At 42.5% G+C, this 22,140-nt stretch overlaps 3 protein-coding genes and 1 long non-coding RNA gene across 5 annotated transcripts; 2 read left to right on the plus strand and 2 right to left on the minus strand.

Annotated features, from left to right (window-relative positions):
- Window positions 1-2,147: 2,147 nt before the first annotated feature.
- Window positions 2,148-5,995, plus strand: LOC144205235 (uncharacterized). Its single transcript, XR_013328031.1, has 3 exons — window positions 2,148-2,270; window positions 2,548-2,616; window positions 5,293-5,995. It is a non-coding gene; the product is annotated as an uncharacterized LOC144205235 (long non-coding RNA).
- pgbd5 (piggyBac transposable element derived 5) lies at window positions 3,645-11,358 on the minus strand. The gene is made up of 7 exons (XM_077729448.1): window positions 10,861-11,358; window positions 8,670-9,100; window positions 7,165-7,299; window positions 6,644-6,824; window positions 6,058-6,255; window positions 5,824-5,929; window positions 3,645-5,639 (listed from the first exon to the last, which is right to left on the minus strand). The coding sequence occupies exons 1-7, from the start codon at window positions 11,294-11,296 to the stop codon at window positions 5,441-5,443; spliced, it is 1,686 nt and encodes a 561-aa protein (XP_077585574.1). The 5' UTR covers window positions 11,297-11,358; the 3' UTR covers window positions 3,645-5,440.
- Window positions 11,359-11,678: 320 nt separating this feature from the next.
- Window positions 11,679-17,050, plus strand: cog2 (component of oligomeric golgi complex 2). 2 transcript variants are annotated; one of them, XM_077729446.1, is made up of 19 exons: window positions 11,679-11,833; window positions 12,013-12,174; window positions 12,387-12,452; window positions 12,523-12,603; window positions 12,667-12,770; window positions 12,923-13,031; window positions 13,106-13,285; window positions 13,411-13,535; window positions 13,927-14,053; window positions 14,121-14,260; window positions 14,767-14,828; window positions 14,902-15,053; window positions 15,140-15,328; window positions 15,425-15,497; window positions 15,579-15,721; window positions 15,803-15,942; window positions 16,151-16,337; window positions 16,413-16,551; window positions 16,804-17,050. In XM_077729446.1, exons 1-18 carry the CDS (start codon window positions 11,777-11,779, stop codon window positions 16,512-16,514), a joined length of 2,199 nt encoding a protein of 732 aa, XP_077585572.1. In that variant the 5' UTR covers window positions 11,679-11,776; the 3' UTR covers window positions 16,515-16,551; window positions 16,804-17,050. The 2 variants fall into 2 exon arrangements, with proteins under 2 accessions (XP_077585572.1, XP_077585573.1); XM_077729447.1 differs by having other exon boundaries at window positions 15,143-15,328.
- agt (angiotensinogen) lies at window positions 16,592-20,703 on the minus strand. Its single transcript, XM_077729449.1, has 6 exons — window positions 20,278-20,703; window positions 19,622-19,976; window positions 19,403-19,527; window positions 19,137-19,285; window positions 18,886-19,042; window positions 16,592-16,977 (listed from the first exon to the last, which is right to left on the minus strand). Exons 1-6 carry the CDS (start codon window positions 20,692-20,694, stop codon window positions 16,798-16,800), a joined length of 1,383 nt encoding a protein of 460 aa, XP_077585575.1. The 5' UTR covers window positions 20,695-20,703; the 3' UTR covers window positions 16,592-16,797.
- Window positions 20,704-22,140: the final 1,437 nt, after the last annotated feature.

Consider the following 22,140-nt stretch of genomic DNA (forward strand, 5'->3'; position numbering starts at 1 on the left):
TCTGGTCTCAACTAGGAAATATTAACAAAATATAAGCAAATAAAGTCTTCCCTCGATTATCGTGACTTCAAATATTGCTAATTTACTTTGCGATTTGTTTCTGCTATTAATTTTATATTTAATTATTATTATTATTTTTTACTCATAAAAATGATTGTAATAGGGATTTTTCAATATTGCGGCCATGTTTGCTCCACATTAACTGCAATATTTGAAGGATTACTTTATGGATTATGGGTAACTTTATTCATCCCGTATTCAGGAAATTTAATTCAGCCAACAATAAACAATTTGGCAAGAAAAAAAGTGAAAGTTCAGTGTGTGCGGGCTCACAGATGGAACATCTTCTCTCCCACTCACATCCCATCCCGACCAACTTGAGGACTGGGGGTCCAAAGCGTAGCCATTAGCCTATTAGTATGATGATGTTAGAGGGACTCGGGGGTGGAACGAGTAGCATACGTCCAATTGCATGCAGCTGCCAAGAAGGGGGGAGGAGATGGGGGTCATTGTAAACCCCCGCGTCCCTTCACGTACTTGTGTGCGTACGTGTGTAGTACGTTAGCCATATGTGGAGCGAGTGTGTAGGTGTGAAAAGATCAGGCATCCGGGGGATTTAGCCATGACATCGTCGTATAATAGAATAATGTTTTTGGTCATCGGAAGGAAAGGGGGCGGATTTTGTGGGGGATGATTATTTTCATAAAACACACACACACAAGTATGACGGAAAAAAAACTTTGAGTGTTTGTTTGAAATATAACAATAAGCGACTTTTAAATGATAGCAGACGCAAACCCACAAAAAATAACAGAAAAAAGTTTAATCATGAAATTAGACTCAAGTTAGTCATCCTTGGCAGCTTTGGCCCCGTCCTTAAGAAAAATTATCATGTCACCCACAGAATGAGTTGCAGATTTTATTTTTTTGTCCATAGGTGTGCTAATATTCTCTTGTTGCCATGTTAATGCATTGCCAATTTGTTAATATTTACTAGCTGTGATGTCACAACCAGAATTGCCCCTATTTGTGGGCAATATTATTTAAAATTGTGAGGACAAATTGCACAAAATTTATGTGAATCTTGATGGGACATCCGGATCATGGAGTCAATGCCCAAGCGGCCATTTTTTTGCCCCGCACATATGATGTGCATCAAACATGTGGAAACAGATGAGGACGAGTAGGAAGAGAATTACACGCTTCTCCATTACCCCGACAAGAGCGTGCATGTCCAGTCGCGTACATGTGCGTTCTTGCCACGCCATCATCATTTTCTCGATGTCTCCTCCAATCGGCAGGGAATCGTCAGCACATTTTCATCATACCTACAGGCAATTTAGAATCTCCAATAAGCTTACCATTTATTTTTATTAAATCAAAATGCAGTTTATAAAGACTTTTTGGGGGGTTGGCTTTGGCGTCCAATCAGAAAAGCAACACATGCCTTTAAACGTGCATAAAAGAGTTTCTATTTGCGGCCTAATGAGCCTCTTTGTCGGTGTCAAAGGTCCAAACGAGTCTTATCGCCAAAGTAAAAAAAAAAAAAAAAAGAATAAAAAACATCTTATCGCTTGTCATATTTCATGTCAAAACAGGCGTCCGGCATTTTTAAAAGGGGCCACGTGCGGCCATGTTGCAAGAGAGAAGGTAAACACCGAGACGTCCGTCGGGGTTAATCATTGAGCATCATCAACAATCCACGGCTTTCTTGGACCAACCATATCTGATTTCATATTTGCCCTCTGGTCTTTTTTTACAAGCAAGTTGGGGGGGAAAGCAGGGGTGGCCAACTCTGGCCTTTGAGAGTGTTTATCCAGTTTGTTTTCCACATTTTCCTCCTCTACCACACCTGAATTGAATGATCAACTCATCAGAAGCTTGGTACCGATCTATGTTATTTGATTCAGCTGTGTTGGTGGAGGGAGATATGGTAACCCGATCGGATAAGGGGCTCGCGAGGACCAGAGTTGGCCACCCCTATTGATCTTGTTGATCAAAAACACATCAAAACAATAACAAAATACCATATTAGCAACAACAGAATCTGTTAAAAACGCCTGTTTTGATCTGGAATGCCACAATTTCATGACCATAGGGCATCAATTTGTGGCATTCCAGATCAAAACAGGCATTTTCTTTTAACAAATGCTGTTGTTTCTAATTTGGAGAGCCATCAAACTACATGTATTTTGTTATTGTTTTTTTTCATGATGTGTTTTTGATCAATTTAAGTGGATTTAGAAAAAAACTGGGTGAAAGATTATGGGGTAAGAAAATCATTATGAATGTCCATTTATGCAAACAAGCTGTTTAACAGATGATGTTTTATTGCTAATTTGGACAACTATCAATTTATATGTATTTTGTTATTGTTTTTTTTTCATTATGTGTTTTTGATCAACTTTTTTGAGTGGATTTAGAGAAAAAAACTGGGTAAAAGATTAAGGGGTAATAAAATCATTATGAATGTATGCTTAAAACTATTAAATATGCATCAAAATGCTGTATAAATCACCAAGTAACCTCCATACTTAACCATTTCAGTAGTCCCTGGAGGAGAGAAGTACCTGGAGTACCACCGGGATTGAACCCAAAACTGCGAGGCACCATAAAGTGAGTAAACATTTTATTTAAAGTTTGTATAAAATCACCCAAGCGTTGCCAATCAGCAAATATCAAATGAATTGACCCATGAAGCAAGCGTGAGGCCTCCGGTGGTAACCTCGTCCTAACCTTGCACATCGCGTTGGGTGGAGAGCGCCAGACTTTGTGGAGACGACGGTTGGTTGTAAAGTTGGGAAAGTCGTGAAAAACACCAGGGCCCTTTTCATTCAACTTCATGACTAATCTTTTATGACATCCTTTGAAAAAAAAAAGTACCGAAATCAAAGGAGGGCAACGCCCCGATTTTTGTGCGAGAAGCTATTTTAGGTGATTTGGCAGGTGGGCTTCTCCAATGTCTCCAATGTCTTTCCCGTCACTTTTTTGGTGGTCAGCAGACAGTAGCACCTAACACTACTTCATTTCATTTTTATTTTTATAGCACAAATACCACCTCTAGGAAATACTTAGCAGCACCATGCTTTCTAATTAGCTGACATTGACGGTTATGGAAGGTCAAATTTATTTGACCCTGGGTCAGGGTGGTCCCAAGCAGACCCCCCAATACAAACTAATTCCTCGTCTTACACTGTTAGTTGGAGTGAAATGTTTTTTAAGAATCATTTCAGGACCCAGATGGTTACTCTATAGCTTTCTAATGTCATATTTTAAGAAACAAAATTAATATTAAATAAAACATTTAATGCACATTTAAATGTATAAACTATTAAACTTAATGGGTATCCTCACCAAAGTAATGTGCTTTTCTCTAAACAGGTATTGTGCTGTCAACTGCTGGTTATATTGTGTATTACATTACATAGTCATTTTCATACATAGTTTTTACTGAAAATTGGGTATGGAAAAAAACCCAGCCAATATTTAATAGAAAATATTTACATATATAAGTGATTGCTCGCCCTTTTAAAAATCTTTAGAATGTTTGCAGCAAACAGCATATATATTAGTTTATATCTATATTTTTCTATGTAATGTACTATTAAGTATTTCCTAAAGAGAAGTCACACAAGAACCTCATACAAGTCATCATCACACACAATTCTGAAATTTATTTGGTCCAGTTATTGTACACATTTTAAATCCAGAATTCACAATACATGCACACACATACACACTCTCGCACACACACACACACTCACACGTACATCTGTCTGACTCATAAATGGCATGAAGAGAAAACATTTTTTTCCCAAAACCATCATTTACCTTCTCTTCGATATTAGAACATTTAAGTCTATTTTCTATTAATAGCACCCAGTTATGATATAAGTCCAATGCATGTAATACGTGTGTTAGTTAATCAACTATCAACTCATTCACTGCCATTAACGGCAATAGACATCCAAACCCTTTTTTGCAAGACAAATAATTACACAATAGGAACCATTTGAATACTGGCAACTCTTCCATGACAGTATCAATACATCTTTGAACTATTTTTGAACTACTATTGACAATTTTGGTCATAAAACATCAGATTTTCATTTCAGATCTTTAAAAATGACAATCCTTTAGCCTTTTAATCCACTTCAATTATGCTTAAACAATATCTATTAATTATTATAAGGATACAAGCCCTCAAAGTTCAACTTGATTGGATGTCTACGACCCTCAATGACAGGCAATGAATTCCCAGCGTGATTTAGGAGTGCGGTTAGTTAGCCATGGCGCCCTGAGCTCCTTCTAATTCATCCATCATTGGAGCTGATTATTACACAATGAACATTGAGGATAGATGAAGCACAACACAGAAAAGCTCACAATACAAAATGACCCCCACACTCACATTTCAGACACTGTACGACAAGGGAAAGTTATTTGTTATTGGTTTTGGTGACTCCTTAAGGAGATTCACTGGAAGTGTTAGCACATTTCCACTAAAACATTCATTTTGTTTGAACGGGGAGTGAATTAATTAGGAGGCACTATTGGGGAAATGTGTGGGATTGTGGGAGGGAAAATGGTATCTGGGAATTATTATGGGATGTTCAGTCATTCATTCGCACGTCACACACAATTTGTGACATGGCTTTGGATTAATGATTAAAAAAATGACAATCTTGAGTCTGTGTGATACGTACGTAGACGCTGATTTGTAAATAAAATAGAAAGACTAAACTAAGACGACTGGATTACAGCTAAGTGACTGGATTCATTAAATACATCTTGTTTATGTACAGATATTCACTTTATCATTTATATTATCGCTTTTTTAGTTTACTGTTAGTTAAGTCACATGTGGATGTGGAAAATATATTTAAAAGGGGAAATTATGATATATATTTGATTAGATGCAATACATTTTGGCGTGGCAATTCCAATTCACGCATTAAATGTGAAATTTAAAAATTATATCGAGACATCTTGATTACAAATCATGTGTTGAAGGAGTCGGTTGAACAATTTGAATTGGCAAAGAAAAACTGATAACTTTTAAATCTGTTATTGTGAGTCAAGTTGCGGAAAAATGTCTCTTTTTTAGTAATTGTGCAACTCAATTTTTTCTTTTTGCATCATCTCATAAATAAATGAGACAAAGTATTGCGTTCAGTAGTTAATCTTATGTTGAGGGCCCTAAATACACACACACACACACATCATCTAAATTTTGGACAAATCTTCACTGTACTCATTCCTATTAATCATAATGTTACATATTATCTACAGTAAACCCGATAACAAGTTGGCACTGCTTCAGCACGGTGACGCACAGTCTGTACAGCCAAGAGGAAGTGTGTGAATGCGAACGAGGGTGTGAGGCGTGGAGGAGGAGGCTGGGATCCGGGGGGCCGGGCCCCAGGGTTCCCTGGCCTCCTCACGCCGTGGGCGAGCAATCATCCTCCACGTCCAGCAGCTCCTTCACCAGTCTCTCTCCGAACTGCGCCCGGCTGTAGCGCTTATCGGCGTAGGCGTCGGACATCTTGTAGAGGACGTAGGCGTTGTTGATGGCAATGCTGATACTCAGCCAGAACACCTGCTGCCACGTCTTGTTGGGTTTGTGGAAGATAAAGTACCTAAGGACACAAAAAATAAGTCAGGGTGGTCCAAACTGGCACCATCCCTGTAAATCAATACACTAAAATACAAAAGTTTCAAATCAAACTATTGTATTACTTGGTTGTGGCACAAGTTTTATTTAACCTACGTGTTCCAATATACTGTAAATATAGTGTAAATATTGTGTTTAGGGATACGTACTTGCTGAATTTATCATCATATTTGCAAATATAGCTGAGGTGCGCCGCAAAAGCCTCCACCGCCAGAGGACATGGAACCTCGCCACTTTTTCTCTTGATGATCAAACCTGGCAACAAAGGGATCAAAAAATGCATCATTTCCAGAGCCGGAAAATAAAGTGGAATGAAACAGGTTTTTTGTTTTTGTTTTTTTGGGCATGGATGAATGACGTTTAGAAGAAAATGGCAAATTTACCCTGTTTGTTGGGTGAATACGCATTGGTGAGAAACCTGAAGTGTCCCTTGTTGTACCAGCTGATGAGCGACATGCTGCCTTGCATCATCACCCGCCATTGGCCGCGTTGTGCCGGCGTGGAGCTGCACACCAGCATACTTTGAGGCAAACCTGTACAGTCGCTCTTTCTAGTACTCAGGAGACCGCAGCAGTAGATGTCTACAGGGGGGCGGAAACAAAAAACAATGACACGACCAATCCTAGCCATTTTCTTTTTAAATTTTTGCATGCTAATCCCATTTAGTTCTCATTAGGTTGACAAAATATTGATCCCGTCTCCAGACTTGAGCCCAATTGGATTTAAAATGATAATTTCCCTGCTAGATGACTTATAATTCCAATCCTGTTTGAACTGGTCTGGTGTTGCACACCAAAATATAATTTCCAATGGTTAATGCCACACTTTAATGGGGTTAAATATACAGTATGTTAAAAAAATGTCAATCTGGTAATTTTACAGAAGAATATTTTCATTTATAGGGCCAATATTTGACAAATCATCCATAATATTTCCATTACTTCCATTATTTGACCCTGTAATGCTCACCTTGCTTGCTGAACTCTTTGAAAAGTCCCAGGCTGGTGATGGACGGCCCCGTAAAGATGATGGCGTTCTTGCCGGAGATATTCTGGCACAACTGCTTAGCCACCAGACTGTGCAGCTGAGGTTTATTCTTTAAGGCGGCCAGGCCATCCACACCTTGACCGTCCTTCAAATGCACCCAGACCTGCGCGAACAAAGAGCAAAAGGCACTCATCCGATTCCCTTCTTTTCCAGAACGGAGGATGGATTAGTCCGATTGGCTTGGCAGTATAGTGGCTATTCCGCTAAGTGGCCTGTTTGCTGGTTAATGGAATCTCATTGATTCGCTCCATTAACTCGACCTTACTTCTCTTGGTCTCGACGTCAACACAAGTCAGAGCAGACGTGGGTTGATTGCTAATCGAAGGGAAGAATTTTGATTTTGTTTGAGTCTCGCAATGCTGTTCTTGGGAGTTACAATAGACCAGTTTCAAATGATAAAAAGCTTGATTCTCTTATTATGAGGTTATTGGAATGGTCTTTACCTGACAGATGAATCCAGTGGAGGTGCACTGTCGAACCCAAAGACTGAACTTCCTCTTCTTTCTTTTCCTCTGCTCGCGTTCCGTGCAGGTGCTGATGAAAACCGGGTCTTCGTCTATCAAGGGTTCGTGAAGGACCTGCAAACATGTTGGATTTGATGTCAGGCTTACTTGTGGCTAAAATCAACATGAAGGATCACAACAGTAGTTTGTAGACTTTTCAAATTCACTGTGTATGTTCTTTTTCTTTTTAGCCAATGCTAAACTGTCCTCTAATTCCTTCATTATTCATTTGGAAGCCTTCTGCATTTTTTAATGTTGTTGAAATTATATAATTCCTCTCCTTTGTGTCTAAGCGTTCTTTTGGAGAACATTCACTTCCCCATTATTTTTTTGGCTTCCAGAGTGATCAACATTTTGGACTGCCAGTGAGTTAGAGCAAAAAAAAGATAGATTTTAAAGCCAAAACATGGTACATTATGTAATTCCTCCTTGCCCCATGTTTGTCTTGACAATGTACTGGAATGACTGTCACCATGGCAACCTGGCAGGTCGCTGGCCTCGTTTTGGTCCGGACAAAAAATGACTGCTTTACTTAACATTACATGTTGGTCAGTCCTTCTGGTGTTTTTTTTATGCCACCTTCTCTTCCTCCCACATTATTATTTCCCGTCAAATATTGAACTAAGGCGTCCTCAGTTAAGCCAGGCCAGTTAAGAATAACATTTAGTCCTGCCAGAGACAAGATTAGGTGGAGCAAACTATAATGAGATTTCTCTCAGTGCAATGCAGTGCCATGCTTCTAATTAAACACTTCACAAATGAACATATCATTAACTCCATATTATTTAATTGTCAACTTAATGGGCGACTTTAGCTTTCTGGGTCAAATTGAGTGAAATCGAGAGATGTCATTGGACGGCCGTGACACCTGGTGTCGGATAGATTAAAAAAAATTGGCCTAGATACACAAATCCTTTCTCGTGACACACGGGCAAATTTAGGAAGGCAATGTGTAGAGTGTGCAAGGATTGGCGTTCCTTCCGGGACTCGGGCGGTTCTTATCTCGGCGAACAGTCGCTGCTATTTAATTTACTGGGCCATGGTGCGTTGAATGGGAAACGTGGGGGTATTAAATGTAGCTCAAAATTAATCTAAGCTTCAATTAAGTTGCCTTTACTTTGGTGTTTGCTTCTCGGGGTTTAATTACACTTTCAACCTTGTATACATTTTTAAAATGAGAGGATTTGATATCAAAATCTTACTGTCGACTCAATTGATACTTTACTGAATTTGATCAATTTACTGAGCCACAACCTATAATTATTTTGTATGTAAAGTAACCCAAAAGCATAATGCATTTGATGATGACATCAGTTTCAACTATGCAGAGGCAAACCATCACAAAAATCATTTAAATAGCAGTTTTAATAGGCATGAAGCTATCTAAGTTATTATCATTGATTTTTGAAAACTCTTTGACAAAATTCACATTATTGTGCACCCACCTGTGTTTGTGAAGGCCTGAACGTGTAGCTGAAAGCCTGCTGCAGCGAGTCCAGGAAGGGCTGGATCTTATAGAGCCCCTGGTTGCTCCCCTGCGACGGCCTGAAGGCCACGATGTGAAAGTACTTGAGGATCTTCTCAAATCGTGCTTGGCTCATCTTGAGCGCAATGCTGCGGTTGCTGAAGAATCCCGAGCTCCAGATACTGAGCACCGACTCGCAGTGGTGCACGCTAGTGGACGTGACGAAGCCCAGGAAAGCCTTCATCTCCTGAGCCGTCACCGGGCGCCAGCCCTCGTCCGAGCCGAAGCGCTCTTGGAACTTCTTGGCGTACATATTGGTCTGCGTCACCATGTTTTGGATGCAGTTGTCCGGGACGAAGAGTTGGAAGAAATCCAAAGCGCTGGCGGTGGCCGGCATCTTCTGGGCGGGGCCTGGAAACAAACCATGTGCTTTCAAGACGACTCCTCTCATCCATGACCATTTGCAAAAATGGGATATGCATTTTTAATACTATGCATTTCCATCATATTGCATGAGATGACAGTCAAAAGCTAGAATAAGGAGGCCAGTCGTAATCTTTTAAATCACCATTTTAAATCCTCTCCAACAGCACCGATGAAGCATCACTTTATAATCTTTCTCCTTCTCCATCCCCCTCACAGCAGATATAAAAATTCAAACAATAACCTGGAGTTATTCTCAAACCCTAAAAAATAAACCTGGACTGCTTTCAAGTTGCTATTTCCAAGCCAAACGAGAACCAGATGGAATCTCAAAGCGAGGCCGGCTGGATTTGCGGCTTTTTGACAGCAGCCGGTGATTTATGTACACGGCGCACGGCCTCCTGTGGCGAGCGCTGTCACTTAAACGTCCGTCAGTCGACAGAAGACAACGCTGGATGCACTTCCGCAACATCAAGTGAAGACTTCATCCCGTCTCGGTACGACTACAGAAAAAGAGTCGACATTAGCCTGAAAAGCTAAGACGACACACCCTGTCCATTTGAGATTTTGATGAATAAGTCCAACTAACCACTGTGCAAATATGCAAAAAAGCACCGCACAAACATGACACACCTGCTGCGTCTTTACTTTACCAGGCAAATAGGATGCAAAACATTCTGAAAAACTTTGAAACCATTTATTTTCCATAACAATCTAGGCCGAAACAATTTAGAAAATGAAAATTGATTAGTTATTGATCAACGTCAATAGCAACCAAGGCTACATTTTGAAAAAAAAGCTGCCATTTTGATAGAAAATGAAAGGATGTCATCCTGCTGGATAGTCTGAAAGGAATATATGTATGGGGGAGGTGGTTTAGTCCTTTTTTTCCAAACACTAGCATTTCAGATATAAAGTAGTGCTGTCACATAAAACGTAGAAATCCATTTATGACCCGTGTTCTGCTACGAAAAGGGATCATTGCTCCATTGTGTCCCAGGAAGACACAATTGCTGGGGTTTTATTTCTCTCAAATGCTCCACACTGAGAACAATGGCGTACACAATATGTCAACAAGTAGTCATTGCTACCAACGGGAACGTCTTGAGCTGCAGTTTGCCGCACTGAACTTCACTCCCGGAATCCGTGTCATCCACTGCACTATGACTAATAAAATCATGGTGCACAACATTTTGTCTATTTGGCCCAATTCGAGGAACCCAACACTTGACACAACAACACAACTCACACAGGGCCAGAGCTTGGGGATTCAAACCCGAACCTCGGATGCGTGAAGCCCCATGTGCTGACGTGCACTGATCATGAAAGAAATAAAACCCATTAATTTTCCATCCCGATTTAGGCCAAAGCTATTTCCAGTTGACATTAAACAAAATGGCAACACAAACACACCCGGGATTGGTCGCCAGTCAATCGCAGGGCCAACCCATCCGACTTTTAATTGACAGCATCACAGTGATTTAATGAAAAGAACTGTTACATTGGCCGCATTATTATTGGATTCCTTTATAATTACTATGAAATATTGGAATATTTATACAATATATCACAAGAACTGTGCGTGTGTGAAAAACGAGTATATTACAGCGTCAAAAATACAGCAGTTAATGATGCAGCGTCATCCCACCCCACACACACTCCCAACAAGTAAAATGAACTACAGTTGCCATCGTGTTACTGCTAAAACGTGTGTGTGTGCGTGGGTGACCTTCTTCCTCCTGCCTTACCGTAAGAGCCTTTATACGGTGGTACGGTGACATCTTGCAGGGTCTCCGTCCATCCCTCTTCCTCGGCTTGGCTCCGGGACAGAGCACCGGGAGGACCGGGGCTGCCTCCCCCGACTCCCCCGCCGTGCGAGCTATCTCGGTCGGCCCGTCTCTGGTGATGGTGGAGGTGGTGGTGATGGTGGTGGTGGTAGTGGTGAGGATGAGGATGATGATGGTGGTGGAGGTGCTGCTGCTGATGCTGCTGCTGACGGGGCTCATCCTCGCCCACCTCGGCTATGTAGTTGTCTGAGTCCGAGTCTCCGGAGGTGCTGTAGAACGGGTTGTCGCTGCTGTCGTCACCCGACTCGCCGAACACGTCGTCGGATATCTGCAGGCTCTCGTAGCGGGAGCGGGCCGCCTCCAGGAGGGACAGCGCCTTCCGGCCGCACTCCGCCATCTCTCTCCCTCTGCGGTCGGTGGTGGTACTGATCGGATAGCGACTGCCTCCTCCCTTCCATCACTCTCTCCCCACCTCACTCAGTCCCTCCCTCTTTCCCTGTCTCGTTCGCCCCTACGCGGAAGTGGTCGCGATCACGACCTCTCCTCCCTTCTCTTGGGAATGACTACATTCATTTTGCACATTTAAACATCCTATATTTTTTTGCAAAAACTATGAATCCTGGCCAATGCATGAAGAAAAATAAAGGTTACACGGTTGTCTTTTGCCATTTTTAGATATTCATATCTCGTAATACAGGCATATATCCTTGAGAATTTAGCAATGCCGATGCAGTGCACGCTGCAGTACCACCAAGTGTCCGCCAGGTCGCGGTGTGGTCCAACAAACCCTGATATTTCTTCTATTTAATGCGGAAGTAAATACCGACACGTAGTAGCTGACTGTTGTTTTCACCGTGGCTGCATTTTGAACTTCAAGATGAATCTACCAAAGGGTCCCGACTCCCTATGCTTCGACAAGGACGTTTTTATGAAGGTAAACTGTTTTGTCTTTACGATGGGATTTCATCGCAGTAGATCGAGCGTTTATCAACATTGCAATGAGAGCGTCACCTGATGTAGTGGTGGACGCTCCTTTAAATGAACATGGCGATCGCTTCATCTCCATCAACTTTTACACGCCGAGAGACTAGTGATCGTGTTTGTTTTCGCCAGGATGACTTCGACGTGGACCAGTTCGTGGCCGACTGTCGTAAACAGGTGCAGCTGGAGGAGATGCGGCAGGATCTGGAACTCTACTACAAACTACTCAAAACCGCCATGGTGGAGTTGATCAACAAGGATTATGCGGATTTTGTCAACCTCTCTACCAATCTGGTCAGTACCTTTTTTCATACCACACAATATTCCTCAAAATTTCCTGGTTGATCTCAAATAAGCTTAAAGTAGGGATGTCCAAGTTGTGCTTGACTCTGTTGGCCACTAGGGCTGTCTCGTGTGCTCGTATCTCAAGGCAAATCTTTGCTCGGAATGGTACTCATTGCTTGTATGTCAAGGTATTGATACATTCTACTTTCATCTTGTTTTAGGTGGGGATGGACAAAGCTCTCAATCAGCTAACTGTGCCACTTGGACAGCTAAGAGAGGAGGTCTTGGTATGCATTTTGAATTTAATGTGCAGTTAAGAGTGCCTTTTTAATTTAATTTTAATTTTCATCTTATCAGAGCCTTCGGTCTTGCGTGAGCGTGGTGATACAAGCCATCGATTCCCAGCTGTCCAAACAAGAAGACCTGCAGAAGAAAAAGGTGAAGCTTGTCCATGTCAGAAAAATCATTAGAGTTATTGACTTGAAATATTGTATTTGTCAGGTTTGCGTCATGAGGCTGATACAAGTGGTGCGCTCAGTGGAGAAGATTGAGAAAATTCTTCATTCGCAAAACCCCAAAGAGTCCAGCTCATTGGAAAACAGCAGGTATCCATTTTTTTCTAGAAGGCTCAAACAATCCCTGTCAGCCCTTCCATTTAAAATGGATTGGACGTCTCACCTAGTCAATGGCAGAAAATGCAAGCTAAAAAAAAAAATTCAAAAATGGTTCAGAATCTTCCATTTTTATCTGTTTCTAGGCCCTTGTTAGCTGGTCAAATCTTGGAGAGAATCGGCACAGAGTTCAACCAGCTTCAGTTTCACGCCATGCAGAGCAAAGGCATGCCCCTACTGGACAAAGTCCGACCGGTAAGGGTCGTCGTGCCTCCGTCGTTGCTCTGACCTTCAAGACGCCCCGTTAAAAATTAACGTCCTACCCTCAGCGCATTGCGGGTATCACTTCCATGCTGCAGCAGTCCCTGGAGGGTCTGCTCATTGAGGGCCTGCAGACTTCCAATGTGGAGATGGTGCGTCACTGCCTGAGGACGTACGCCACCATCGACAAGACGCGTGATGCCGAGGCGCTGGTGGGACAAGTGCTGGTCAAACCTTTCTTGGATCAGGTGAATGCATTCATGGTCCAGATGTATCAGATTCTGATGCAAAAAGAAATGCCTATTCTAGTCTTTCCTTACTTAATTTGTTCTGTAAACATATTTTTTCTTCTCTTCTTTCTGTTTGCTTGAAGGTGATTGTGGAGGAGACAGTCAAGTCCAGTCCAAATGGTCTACTGTCGATGTATTCCAGGCTGCTGGAGTTTGTTCCTAATCATTGCAGACTCTTGAGAGAAGTTACCGGAGGAGCTATGTCCAGGTGAGATGGGACGGCTTGTGCAACCAATCAAATGTCTCGTCTGTGAGTTTCATTTTTAGTTATCTTTAATATAATATAACACAGTACAAGGAAATCAAAAACAATTTAAGAGACATTCACAGATCTTCATTGCGAATTAGCATCTGGGTAAAGGGTCAAAGTAAACAGTCCTCTGAATGAGGACAGTGTGAGGTGTTAAGTCAATAAGCAGAGCCAGGTACCATGGACAGCGACCTCAAGCTTGCTCGGTAGTTTGGCAAGCAAATAATGATTAATATTTCTTATATACATATAATGATTAATGCGCACATATTTAATAGTATCCCTAATAATCCCAACACCGTCCCATAAATATTCTTAGCCAATAATCTTTTTCCCTTTTTGTCCCCAGCGACAAAGCTGAGGTGGTTCCTGGCTATGACTTCCCAGTCAACTCGGTGTGGCCCGAGATGGCCAAGGGCATCGAGGAGAGGCTGCCTTACCTCTTCAACCCGGGCAACCCGGACATCTTCTACGAGGTGCTGAGCAATAATGACGGCTAAGTTTGGCCTGTACTCACCCTCGGCCGGTGCTCTGTCTTTGTAGCGTTATAGCGCCACCATGGACTTTGTGCGGCGGTTTGAGCGGCAGTGCAGCTCACAGGCTAGCGTCAAGCGGCTCCGAGCCCACCCGGCCTACCTCGGCTTCCACAATAAATGGAACCTGCCCGTGTATTTTCAACTCAGGTAAAGGACACATTTTAGTGTTGTTCAGGACGGTATTTGGATGAGTAGACAAAAGATGTTTAGCCGTCGGATGTTTGGCTGACAGACAGTTCGCCGAACGGACGTTTCACCGAAAAAAAGTGTTTAATTTAGAAATTTATTGAACAAACAAAAGTAGGGATGTTTCTTATTGTGTTTTTTAGGCTGAGGTTGAAAAACGTATATATAAAACATGATCCGTTTGGCAAAAATGTCTGGTCATGGTTCAGGAAGTGTATGACAGGTTATTGGCCCAACGTGAGCACATCACCCTAAAGACAGTATCTTGTGTTGTTTAACACTGACCTACTTAGCGCACACTTTTGGAGTACTGTACACATTCACCGCCGCACGTCCTGCAGCAGCCGTTGCGCAACGACACACAGTAAACAGCATTGGGGAAAAGTCCATTCTTTCCAATAAACGGTAGTATGTGTATGCTACATCGATTGCTCTCAAATTTTTATTTTATTTTTTTTCCACCCTAGGTACAAGGAAATAGCCGGAAGCCTGGAAACTGCCATCGCTGATGGTTTAGATGCAACGCCAGGTGTGTTTCTCAGATTTGAAATTGTATTTTTTTGCTAGAAAGAAAGCAATTTGAAAAGTTTGTTGGTATGTAGCGGGCAGCACGTACCATCTTCAGGCGTCACTGTCGCTGCATTCTTGCGTGGGGCGATGCTGGTCCGACAAAGTCTACCTGCCGCCGCTCGCCCATCGTTTCTGGAAGCTCACACTGCAGCTCTACTCGCGATACGGAACTTTCCTGAAGGAGGTGCACTTTATTTTTCACTCAAAGATTTAAAATTGTTGCTGCACGGGACTGATTATTATTATTTTTTTCCCCACGTTCTGGGCCAGCAGGTGCTGAGCAAGACGACTTTGGCAGAGGCAAGCAAGGAGCCCGCCAAGCCCCTACCCAGCTCGGCGTCATCTACGTCCAGTAGGACGTCTGTGGAGGAGACGGGGAGTGAGAGCGGCACTCCGGTCTCTCTCTCCACCAAACAGCTCATACACATTGCCGCCGATGTCCAGAAACTGCAACAACAAGTGAGTGATCCTATCATAATTTACATGCTAAAATTCACAAGAGATTCTACCACTTTTTCCCCACCTTTTTACAAATACTCTTATTTTCTCTTCTAGTTACCAGAAGTTTACCAAATGGTCAGAAAGCACATGGAAGCCATCGGCTTCACAAACTTTGCCATTGTGGAAGGTAAGGATGAATAGTTTTAATTAGAATTTTTATATTATTTTTTGCTTAAGGAATTAAAACAATTTTTGCATTGTCACCCAGAGGCGTTTGCCGAGTCCAAGGCAGGCTTGTCCAGCAGCATCCCCGCTCTAGACGCACGTCTGACCCAAGACCTGAGCGAACGCAGTTGCCGCTTCCTGAAAAGCGCCTCAGAGGTGCCGCGCCTCTACCGTAGGACCAATAAGGTGAGTCGATGGGCAGTGGGGGCCTGGAAGGTAGCCCCTGTCGGCCAACCAGCCTAACTTTTTTGTGTCTTTGGCATATAGGAAGCACCTACACGGGCATCAGCGTACATGGACAACGCCTTGCGGCCGCTGAATCAACTACAGAGTGATTCGGTGGGCCTGCTGGATGAGGAGACGGCACGCAATTGGCTGAAGGCCACGCTTTCGGAATGCACTCAGAGGTGAGGGTGTTGTATTCCTAATAAGTAAAGCTTTTACTATTTTGTTGTTCTTTGGTGACATACGTTAAGCAAAATACGTTTTTATTGGTCAATGAAATTAATGGGTTATTGTTGGAGAATCTGGTTAAAAAGGTGGATTTTATGAATGACTGTTTTCTGTGTGATTTAAGAAAATTTATCATGATTTTTTTTTGTGTGTGCATACTAGGTACTATGAGACTATTTCAGAGGTCCTGAGTTCTGTGAGGAAAATGGAAGAGAGCCTGAAGCGACTGAAGCAAGCCAGGAAAGGAGCAGGGACCAGCACCGTCGTGACTGGGACAAATGCTGCCCCGTCGGATGATGCTAAGATCCGACTCCAGCTAGCTCTGGATGTGGAGTGCCTGGGTGAACAGGTGGGTGGGCCAGCTTGTATTATATGAAACATTTTAGATAATGCACTACATTTATGTGCATGTTTTCTCCCTCAGATTGAGAAGATGGGCCTCCTTCCGGCTGGCATCTCCAAGTTCTCTGATCTTCTGGAGCTGGTGAAAGAGGCCCGAGAGCTTGCAGAACACAACAACCCGTGAAAATCCTTTCCTGAGTGGTGGTATCCAATTGTGCCAAGTACGTACATTCATCTTATTGCATTTTAGAGAAATAAGGATTAGGTTTGAGGAACAAAAGTTTTATTGTGGATTGACAAAAATAAACTCTTAACTTATACAATATACAAGACTCATCCAGTAAGTTAACAAGTCAACAGGAGAATACTATACAAAAACTTCTTATCGGAAAAGATGTTCAAATTAAGTGATAAACAGTAACCTATTCTCATAAATACTGACAAACACTTTATTATTATATGTTTTTTTACAGTGTTGGGTTAGTAATTTTTCCCAACATAAGGATGGCGTTGGACTCATTCTCCACCACGAAGAACAAGAAGGGTCGGTTGACAGAGAGCTTGAGGGGAACTCCTGCAGACTCCATCTCATCCTGCTCGGTGATCATGCTGTCTTCCGACATTTCCAAAGACACCTTATTGATGGCCTGCCAACACAAATGGAATCAGGATGTGATTGGACAGCTTGAGGTTACATTAAAGTCAAGTGTTTAAACTTGCTATTTTGACCATGTCAGTTAAGATACATACATTACATTACAAAGATACATACATACATACATAGTTGGGAAACATCTTCTCTTAATTGTTTCTAGATTTTTGTAGTCAAGACCTTCAAATGACCAAGGAAAGTGTAACTACTTGGTGGCGCAGGGGTTTGTTCACCGGACTCCCGTGTGGGAGACCTGGGTTCAAGTCCCGGTCGTGACACATTTTCACTTAGTTATTTGTGTGGACTTCTTGTCAAGAAACTCAAATGATTACTAAGGAAAGTGTAGTCACTTGGTTGGCACAGAGGTTAGATCACTGGACTCCCATGTGGGAGACCTGGGTTCAATTCCCGCTGTTGTCCTTTGGCTGAAAATACTTGGAAAGAAGAAATGGTCAATGGAATAAGATGAGAAAGGAAAAAAAAAGAAAAAACTTTTTTATTTATATTAAACACTTAGTCATACTTTTCAGCAAAAGGTTATATTCCGAACTGCCTTCGGCAGTTCGGAAGACAGTTGAAGGACCTGTCTGTGCGAAAGGCGTTCTCGGGTCGGCCTTCGGCCGACCCTCGACCGCTTGCTTGGTCAGTCAACCGCCGACACCGGGAAGCGAACTCACGTTCTCTCGGTGCAAAGGCGAGTGTGCAACCCACTACACCAACTCGTGCCCCACTTATACATGGGTGTTGAAACGTTTTATCCAAGGAAATGGGGTGAAACACTTAGTCATTTTTTGGACAAAATGCTTCATCCACTACTGAAGACTTATTTATTTAGTTAAACACTTAGGCATTAGAACTTATTCTTTTAACTGAATAATATTTAGAAAATCTTTGCCTGCACTGGGATTTGAACCCAGGACCTCACAGGCGACAGACTGATGACTTATCCATTGGGCCACCACCCAGTGAGAGAAAGTGGTAGTACTTATACTTTTACCTCTTTCATTTACCTGAAACACTCAGTCATTTTTTTGAAAAAATGCTTCATCCACCACTGAATACTTATACACTTAAACACTTAGGCATTAGAACTTATTCTTTTAACTGAATAATATTTGGAAAATCTTTGCCTGCACTGGGATTTGAACCCAGGACCTCATAGGCGACAGACTGATGACTTATCCATTGGGCCACCACCCAGTGAGAGAAAGTGGTAGTACTTATAGTTTTACCTCTTTCATTTACCTGAAACACTTAGTCATTTTTTTGAAAAAATGCTTCATCCACCACTGAATACTTATACACTTAAACACTTAGGCATTAGAACTTATTCTTTTAACTGAATAATGTTTGGAAAATCTTTGCCTGCACTGGGATTTGAACCCAGGACCTCATAGGCGACAGACTGATGACTTAGCCACTGGGCCACCACCCGGTGAGAGAAAGTGGTAGTACTTATACTTTTACCTCTTTCATCTACCTGAAACACTTAGTCATTTTTTGGACAAAATGCTTCATCCACTACTGAAGACTTATAGTTAGACACAGCCATTAGTACTTATATCTTTAACTGAATAATATTGGGAAAATATTTGCAAGCACTTGGATTTGAACCCAAGACCAAAGAAGTGGGAAACTGATGACTTATCCACTGGGCCACCACTCTTTAAGGTTAGTCAGTGGTATTTGTTGTTTTGTTTCTTTTCACTCTCAGATCATACTTAGTACTTTATTGTATTGTAAGGCTTTTTCCTAGAGAAAAACGACATAGTTTAGTAATGTTTTTTCCCCTAATAAAATGACTTTTTTTTTTTAAAGAAAAAAATAAAAATAAAATACTTATATAATATTACTCACTGGCAGCAAGAAAGTGGGAGTTAATAAAAAGGACTTCTTGGCTTACCTTAGCGATGGTAAACTGGTCGGTGTTTCCAAGTCGGCTGAATTGGGCCTCTGAACCCAACAGTTTGGCCTCCACTTCTGCGTCCATGTTGCTCAGAAGCTCTCGTAGGTCGTTGGTGGAAGACAAGGAGAACTTTGGGAGTGAGAGCTCCAGCAACCTGCCACGTAGCAAAATGTATGATTTTAAGAAATAACATTAAAAATAAAAACATTTTGCATGGAGAGAAGAGAGGGAGAAATCCATAAACTGACCCCTCCTGAAGGTTGTGAGCCCACGAGTTAACGACATCCGTCCGTAGTTTGACTTCAATGTCATGCACATTGGCGCCTTCGTGTGGCAGCACCACCAACATGTAGGAGCGCTTGCTTATCGCCAGTTTTATCACTGTGCACCTCCTCACCTACAGGCAACAAATACAGGGATTATGTTTCGGTTCCACCCAAAAAAACAGGAACAAACTGGCTTTCCGGGTGGTAAATATTTGCCCAAGAGAAAAGCTTTGGACGTATTTACATACCTTATCGTTGAAATGCTGGTAGATGGCCGTGTGGGTCATTAGAGGAGCCATGACGGTGGTGCTTTCATCCACATGGAACTCTTGCAAGGATGTCTTGTTTGGTTGGAAGACGGTCTTCCAGTTGCCTAAATGGGCCAATCCATTCAGCATGAACATTAAACCTGTGTTTTTCTTTCTTTCTACTTGATTTGCTAAAATTGTTACAAGAAAATGACCAACCTTGGAAGTTGAATAAAGTAACAAAAAGAAGGTTGGACTCCACAGCCAGATCTTTGAAGGCATCCTTAACTTTCCCATTGGACGTCTTTTCCACGAAATTGTTGACCAGCTCGGATTGTGAAAAGTCCACACCGCGGATGAAGGACGAGTCGGAGAAATCACGGGTGCCCTGCACCACGTCAGCCGACAGGTGAACGTGTGGGGGTGTGAACAACCACACTTTTGTGCTGATCTCGTTTTTGGGGCCGTCGTCCACCATTGAGTTGATATTGTGAAGGGTCTTCAGGACTTTGTGTCCGTCCACCAGTGACACGCAGTCTTCTCGATCGGTGCCGCTGCTCAAACCCAGGAGAGGCTGTGAGGAAGCAATACAAAAGATGGCAAATACACAATAAATTCATGAGCCCCGATAAAAAACAAAATCAAGATCCAAGGATCAATAAACGCCGGCCTGAGCTACATAACCACCGATTTTCAAGATGATCGCTTTACAACTAATGGTAAAGTATGACCACAAAGTTAGTGACCACAAGAAGAATAACAATGCTAAGTAACTCTTGGCACCTCCTCACAAAATTGAGGACTTACTCGACTTTTTTAACGTGAGATAAAGACTAGCCAAGACTATATTTGGTCGAACCGTTATGCAAACATACCTGAAAATAGCTAGCCGTCTTCTTAGAGGCCCCCAGGTAGAAAGTCACCAGGGATCCGTAGGTGTCGACGGGCGACAGGAGCGCGTTGGCCCCCGGTCGCTTGGCGCCCAGCGCCTGGAAAATCCTCAAACCCAGCGAGTTCATCAGCTCGGCCAATACGGCCGTCCTCTGCGTGACGTTTTGTCTTGGAGCGTCCAGCTCTGGAGGATCTCTAGCATCCGGGCTTAGGACCTCCACGTCCAAGGGAGCAACGGGAACCGTCTGCGGGGGCTTGGCCGCCTGGCTCTGCAGGGTCTCGCAGCTGACGTTGTCCGCGGCGAAGAGGTGAAAGGGGTGCACGTAGACACGGTTGGCATGCCCTCCTACAAGGCAGCACCAGAGAAGCAGGACCACCAGGGTTGAGTGCCGATTTTGCATTTTGTTCTCCTGGAGGGTAACACATAGAAAAATGAATATAGTTTAGGCAAAGTAAGGAGAAGGGAATCCCTAGCCTATTTCACTGATAGGAGACATCTGGTTGGATCTGGTTTTCGGCACTATAGACTGGCAGGAAATGGTGGGACAAAGAGACTTGGCAGTGATGGATGGATGCTTTTTTTGTGCTGTTGTTGAGTGAATGAAAACATTCTTTTTTTGGGCCATAGAAACACTTTGACAATGTTTTTGGGCGAATCTTCTACATGGAAATTCTTGTCATTGACGTTTTAACAAAATAAACGGCTGATCGTCAAATCACTTTTGTTTAACATTATTATTTTGCATTATTTACCCAAACTGTCCATAATTGAGATTTTGGTATGTCATATGGAAAACTTGTTCAATTTTAAAAGCCGCTTTAAAGAGAGTAGGCAAACGTTGAGTACGTGCACGAAAAGGACTTTACCCTCCCAAGTGTGTGAGGGACATGGCCTTGGTCTCCAATCAATCCACTTTGACGCTCACTCTTTAAGCCTGTGACTTCATGACATCACATTTTAAACCCTAACCCTAACCCAACAGCATCAGTCGATAACCAGGAGAAGTCTCCACAAAAAAATGTTAACTATTTCGTCTATCAAACCCCCAAATAGGTTCCCATAGCAAAAGTGTAGAGAAAGCAAAATGACTCTTACCGTATTGCAGGCTTGTGGCGAATGTGTCTTCAGCTGCTCTGGCCCCCCAGACTTTAAAGCGGACCACCGTGCTGGTTACTCATTAACACCCGTGACGGAGTCCAGAAAGTGATCAATAACAGTTCTGACAGAGGCCGTTCCCCCAACGTCCCCCTGCCCCCAGATTTGTTGACTTTAGGAGGATGATGTAAGCGCATCCTGAAAAGGCCCCTGAAAGCAACGTCCACAATAGAGAGGCTAATTCTGGCCGTGTCAAAAGTGCGGTTCAAACCTGTCTTGACTGTTGTACGTGCATTTTTGCAACTGCAAAAGTTGGGTGATCAAGCGCATGCACTTTGTTCAATTTGCACATTTGTCCGTTTGCCCTCTAAACGGATGCTTCAATGGCAGTTAATGAGTTGATAAGGGGTGTGAAATGCCATAAAAAAACTGGAAAATGGCCAAAAAAGCAGCAGGAACAAACAAAAACATCCGGAAAATCAGTGAGTTTGACACCCATTGTCTATTGAGCCAAATGTGACGTAGCCTCGCGTTCCCAAACACACGCGACCTGAAAACAAACAGGAAACGCTGAGGTGGAAAGAAATGGAAAACTACTGCCACCCCCTCCTCAAAAAAAAACAAAAAAAAACTTGTTCTTTTGAGTGTCGATAGAAGAGAACGAAAAGGACATGGAAAAATGGACTTAAATACTTAAAATGGTTCAAAATGACGTCCGTTGTCCTGGGAAAAGAGGAAAAAGTATTTTTAA

This window comes from Stigmatopora nigra, chromosome 12, assembly GCF_051989575.1.
Source record: "Stigmatopora nigra isolate UIUO_SnigA chromosome 12, RoL_Snig_1.1, whole genome shotgun sequence".
NCBI lineage: Eukaryota > Metazoa > Chordata > Actinopteri > Syngnathiformes > Syngnathidae > Stigmatopora > Stigmatopora nigra.

Coding starts and splice junctions, on each gene's coding strand:
- pgbd5 (XM_077729448.1), bottom strand. CDS start 11,296: ATGGCGGAGTGCGGCCGGAAGGCGCTGTCCCTCCTGGAGGCGGCCCGC. Junction 7,300..8,669: donor TCAGGCCTTCACAAACACAG/GTGGGTGCACAA, acceptor ACATGTTTGCAG/GTCCTTCACGAACCCTTGAT. Junction 6,256..6,643: donor CAAAGAGTTCAGCAAGCAAG/GTGAGCATTACA, acceptor GCCCCCCTGTAG/ACATCTACTGCTGCGGTCTC.
- cog2 (XM_077729446.1), top strand. CDS start 11,777: ATGAATCTACCAAAGGGTCCCGACTCCCTATGCTTCGACAAGGACGTT. Junction 14,261..14,766: donor CCCGTGTATTTTCAACTCAG/GTAAAGGACACA, acceptor TTTCCACCCTAG/GTACAAGGAAATAGCCGGAA. Junction 16,338..16,412: donor TGGAGTGCCTGGGTGAACAG/GTGGGTGGGCCA, acceptor TTTCTCCCTCAG/ATTGAGAAGATGGGCCTCCT.
- agt (XM_077729449.1), bottom strand. CDS start 20,694: ATGCAAAATCGGCACTCAACCCTGGTGGTCCTGCTTCTCTGGTGCTGC. Junction 19,977..20,277: donor AGACGGCTAGCTATTTTCAG/GTATGTTTGCAT, acceptor GCTTCCTCACAG/CCTCTCCTGGGTTTGAGCAG. Junction 16,978..18,885: donor ACCAGTTTACCATCGCTAAG/GTAAGCCAAGAA, acceptor TTGTGTTGGCAG/GCCATCAATAAGGTGTCTTT.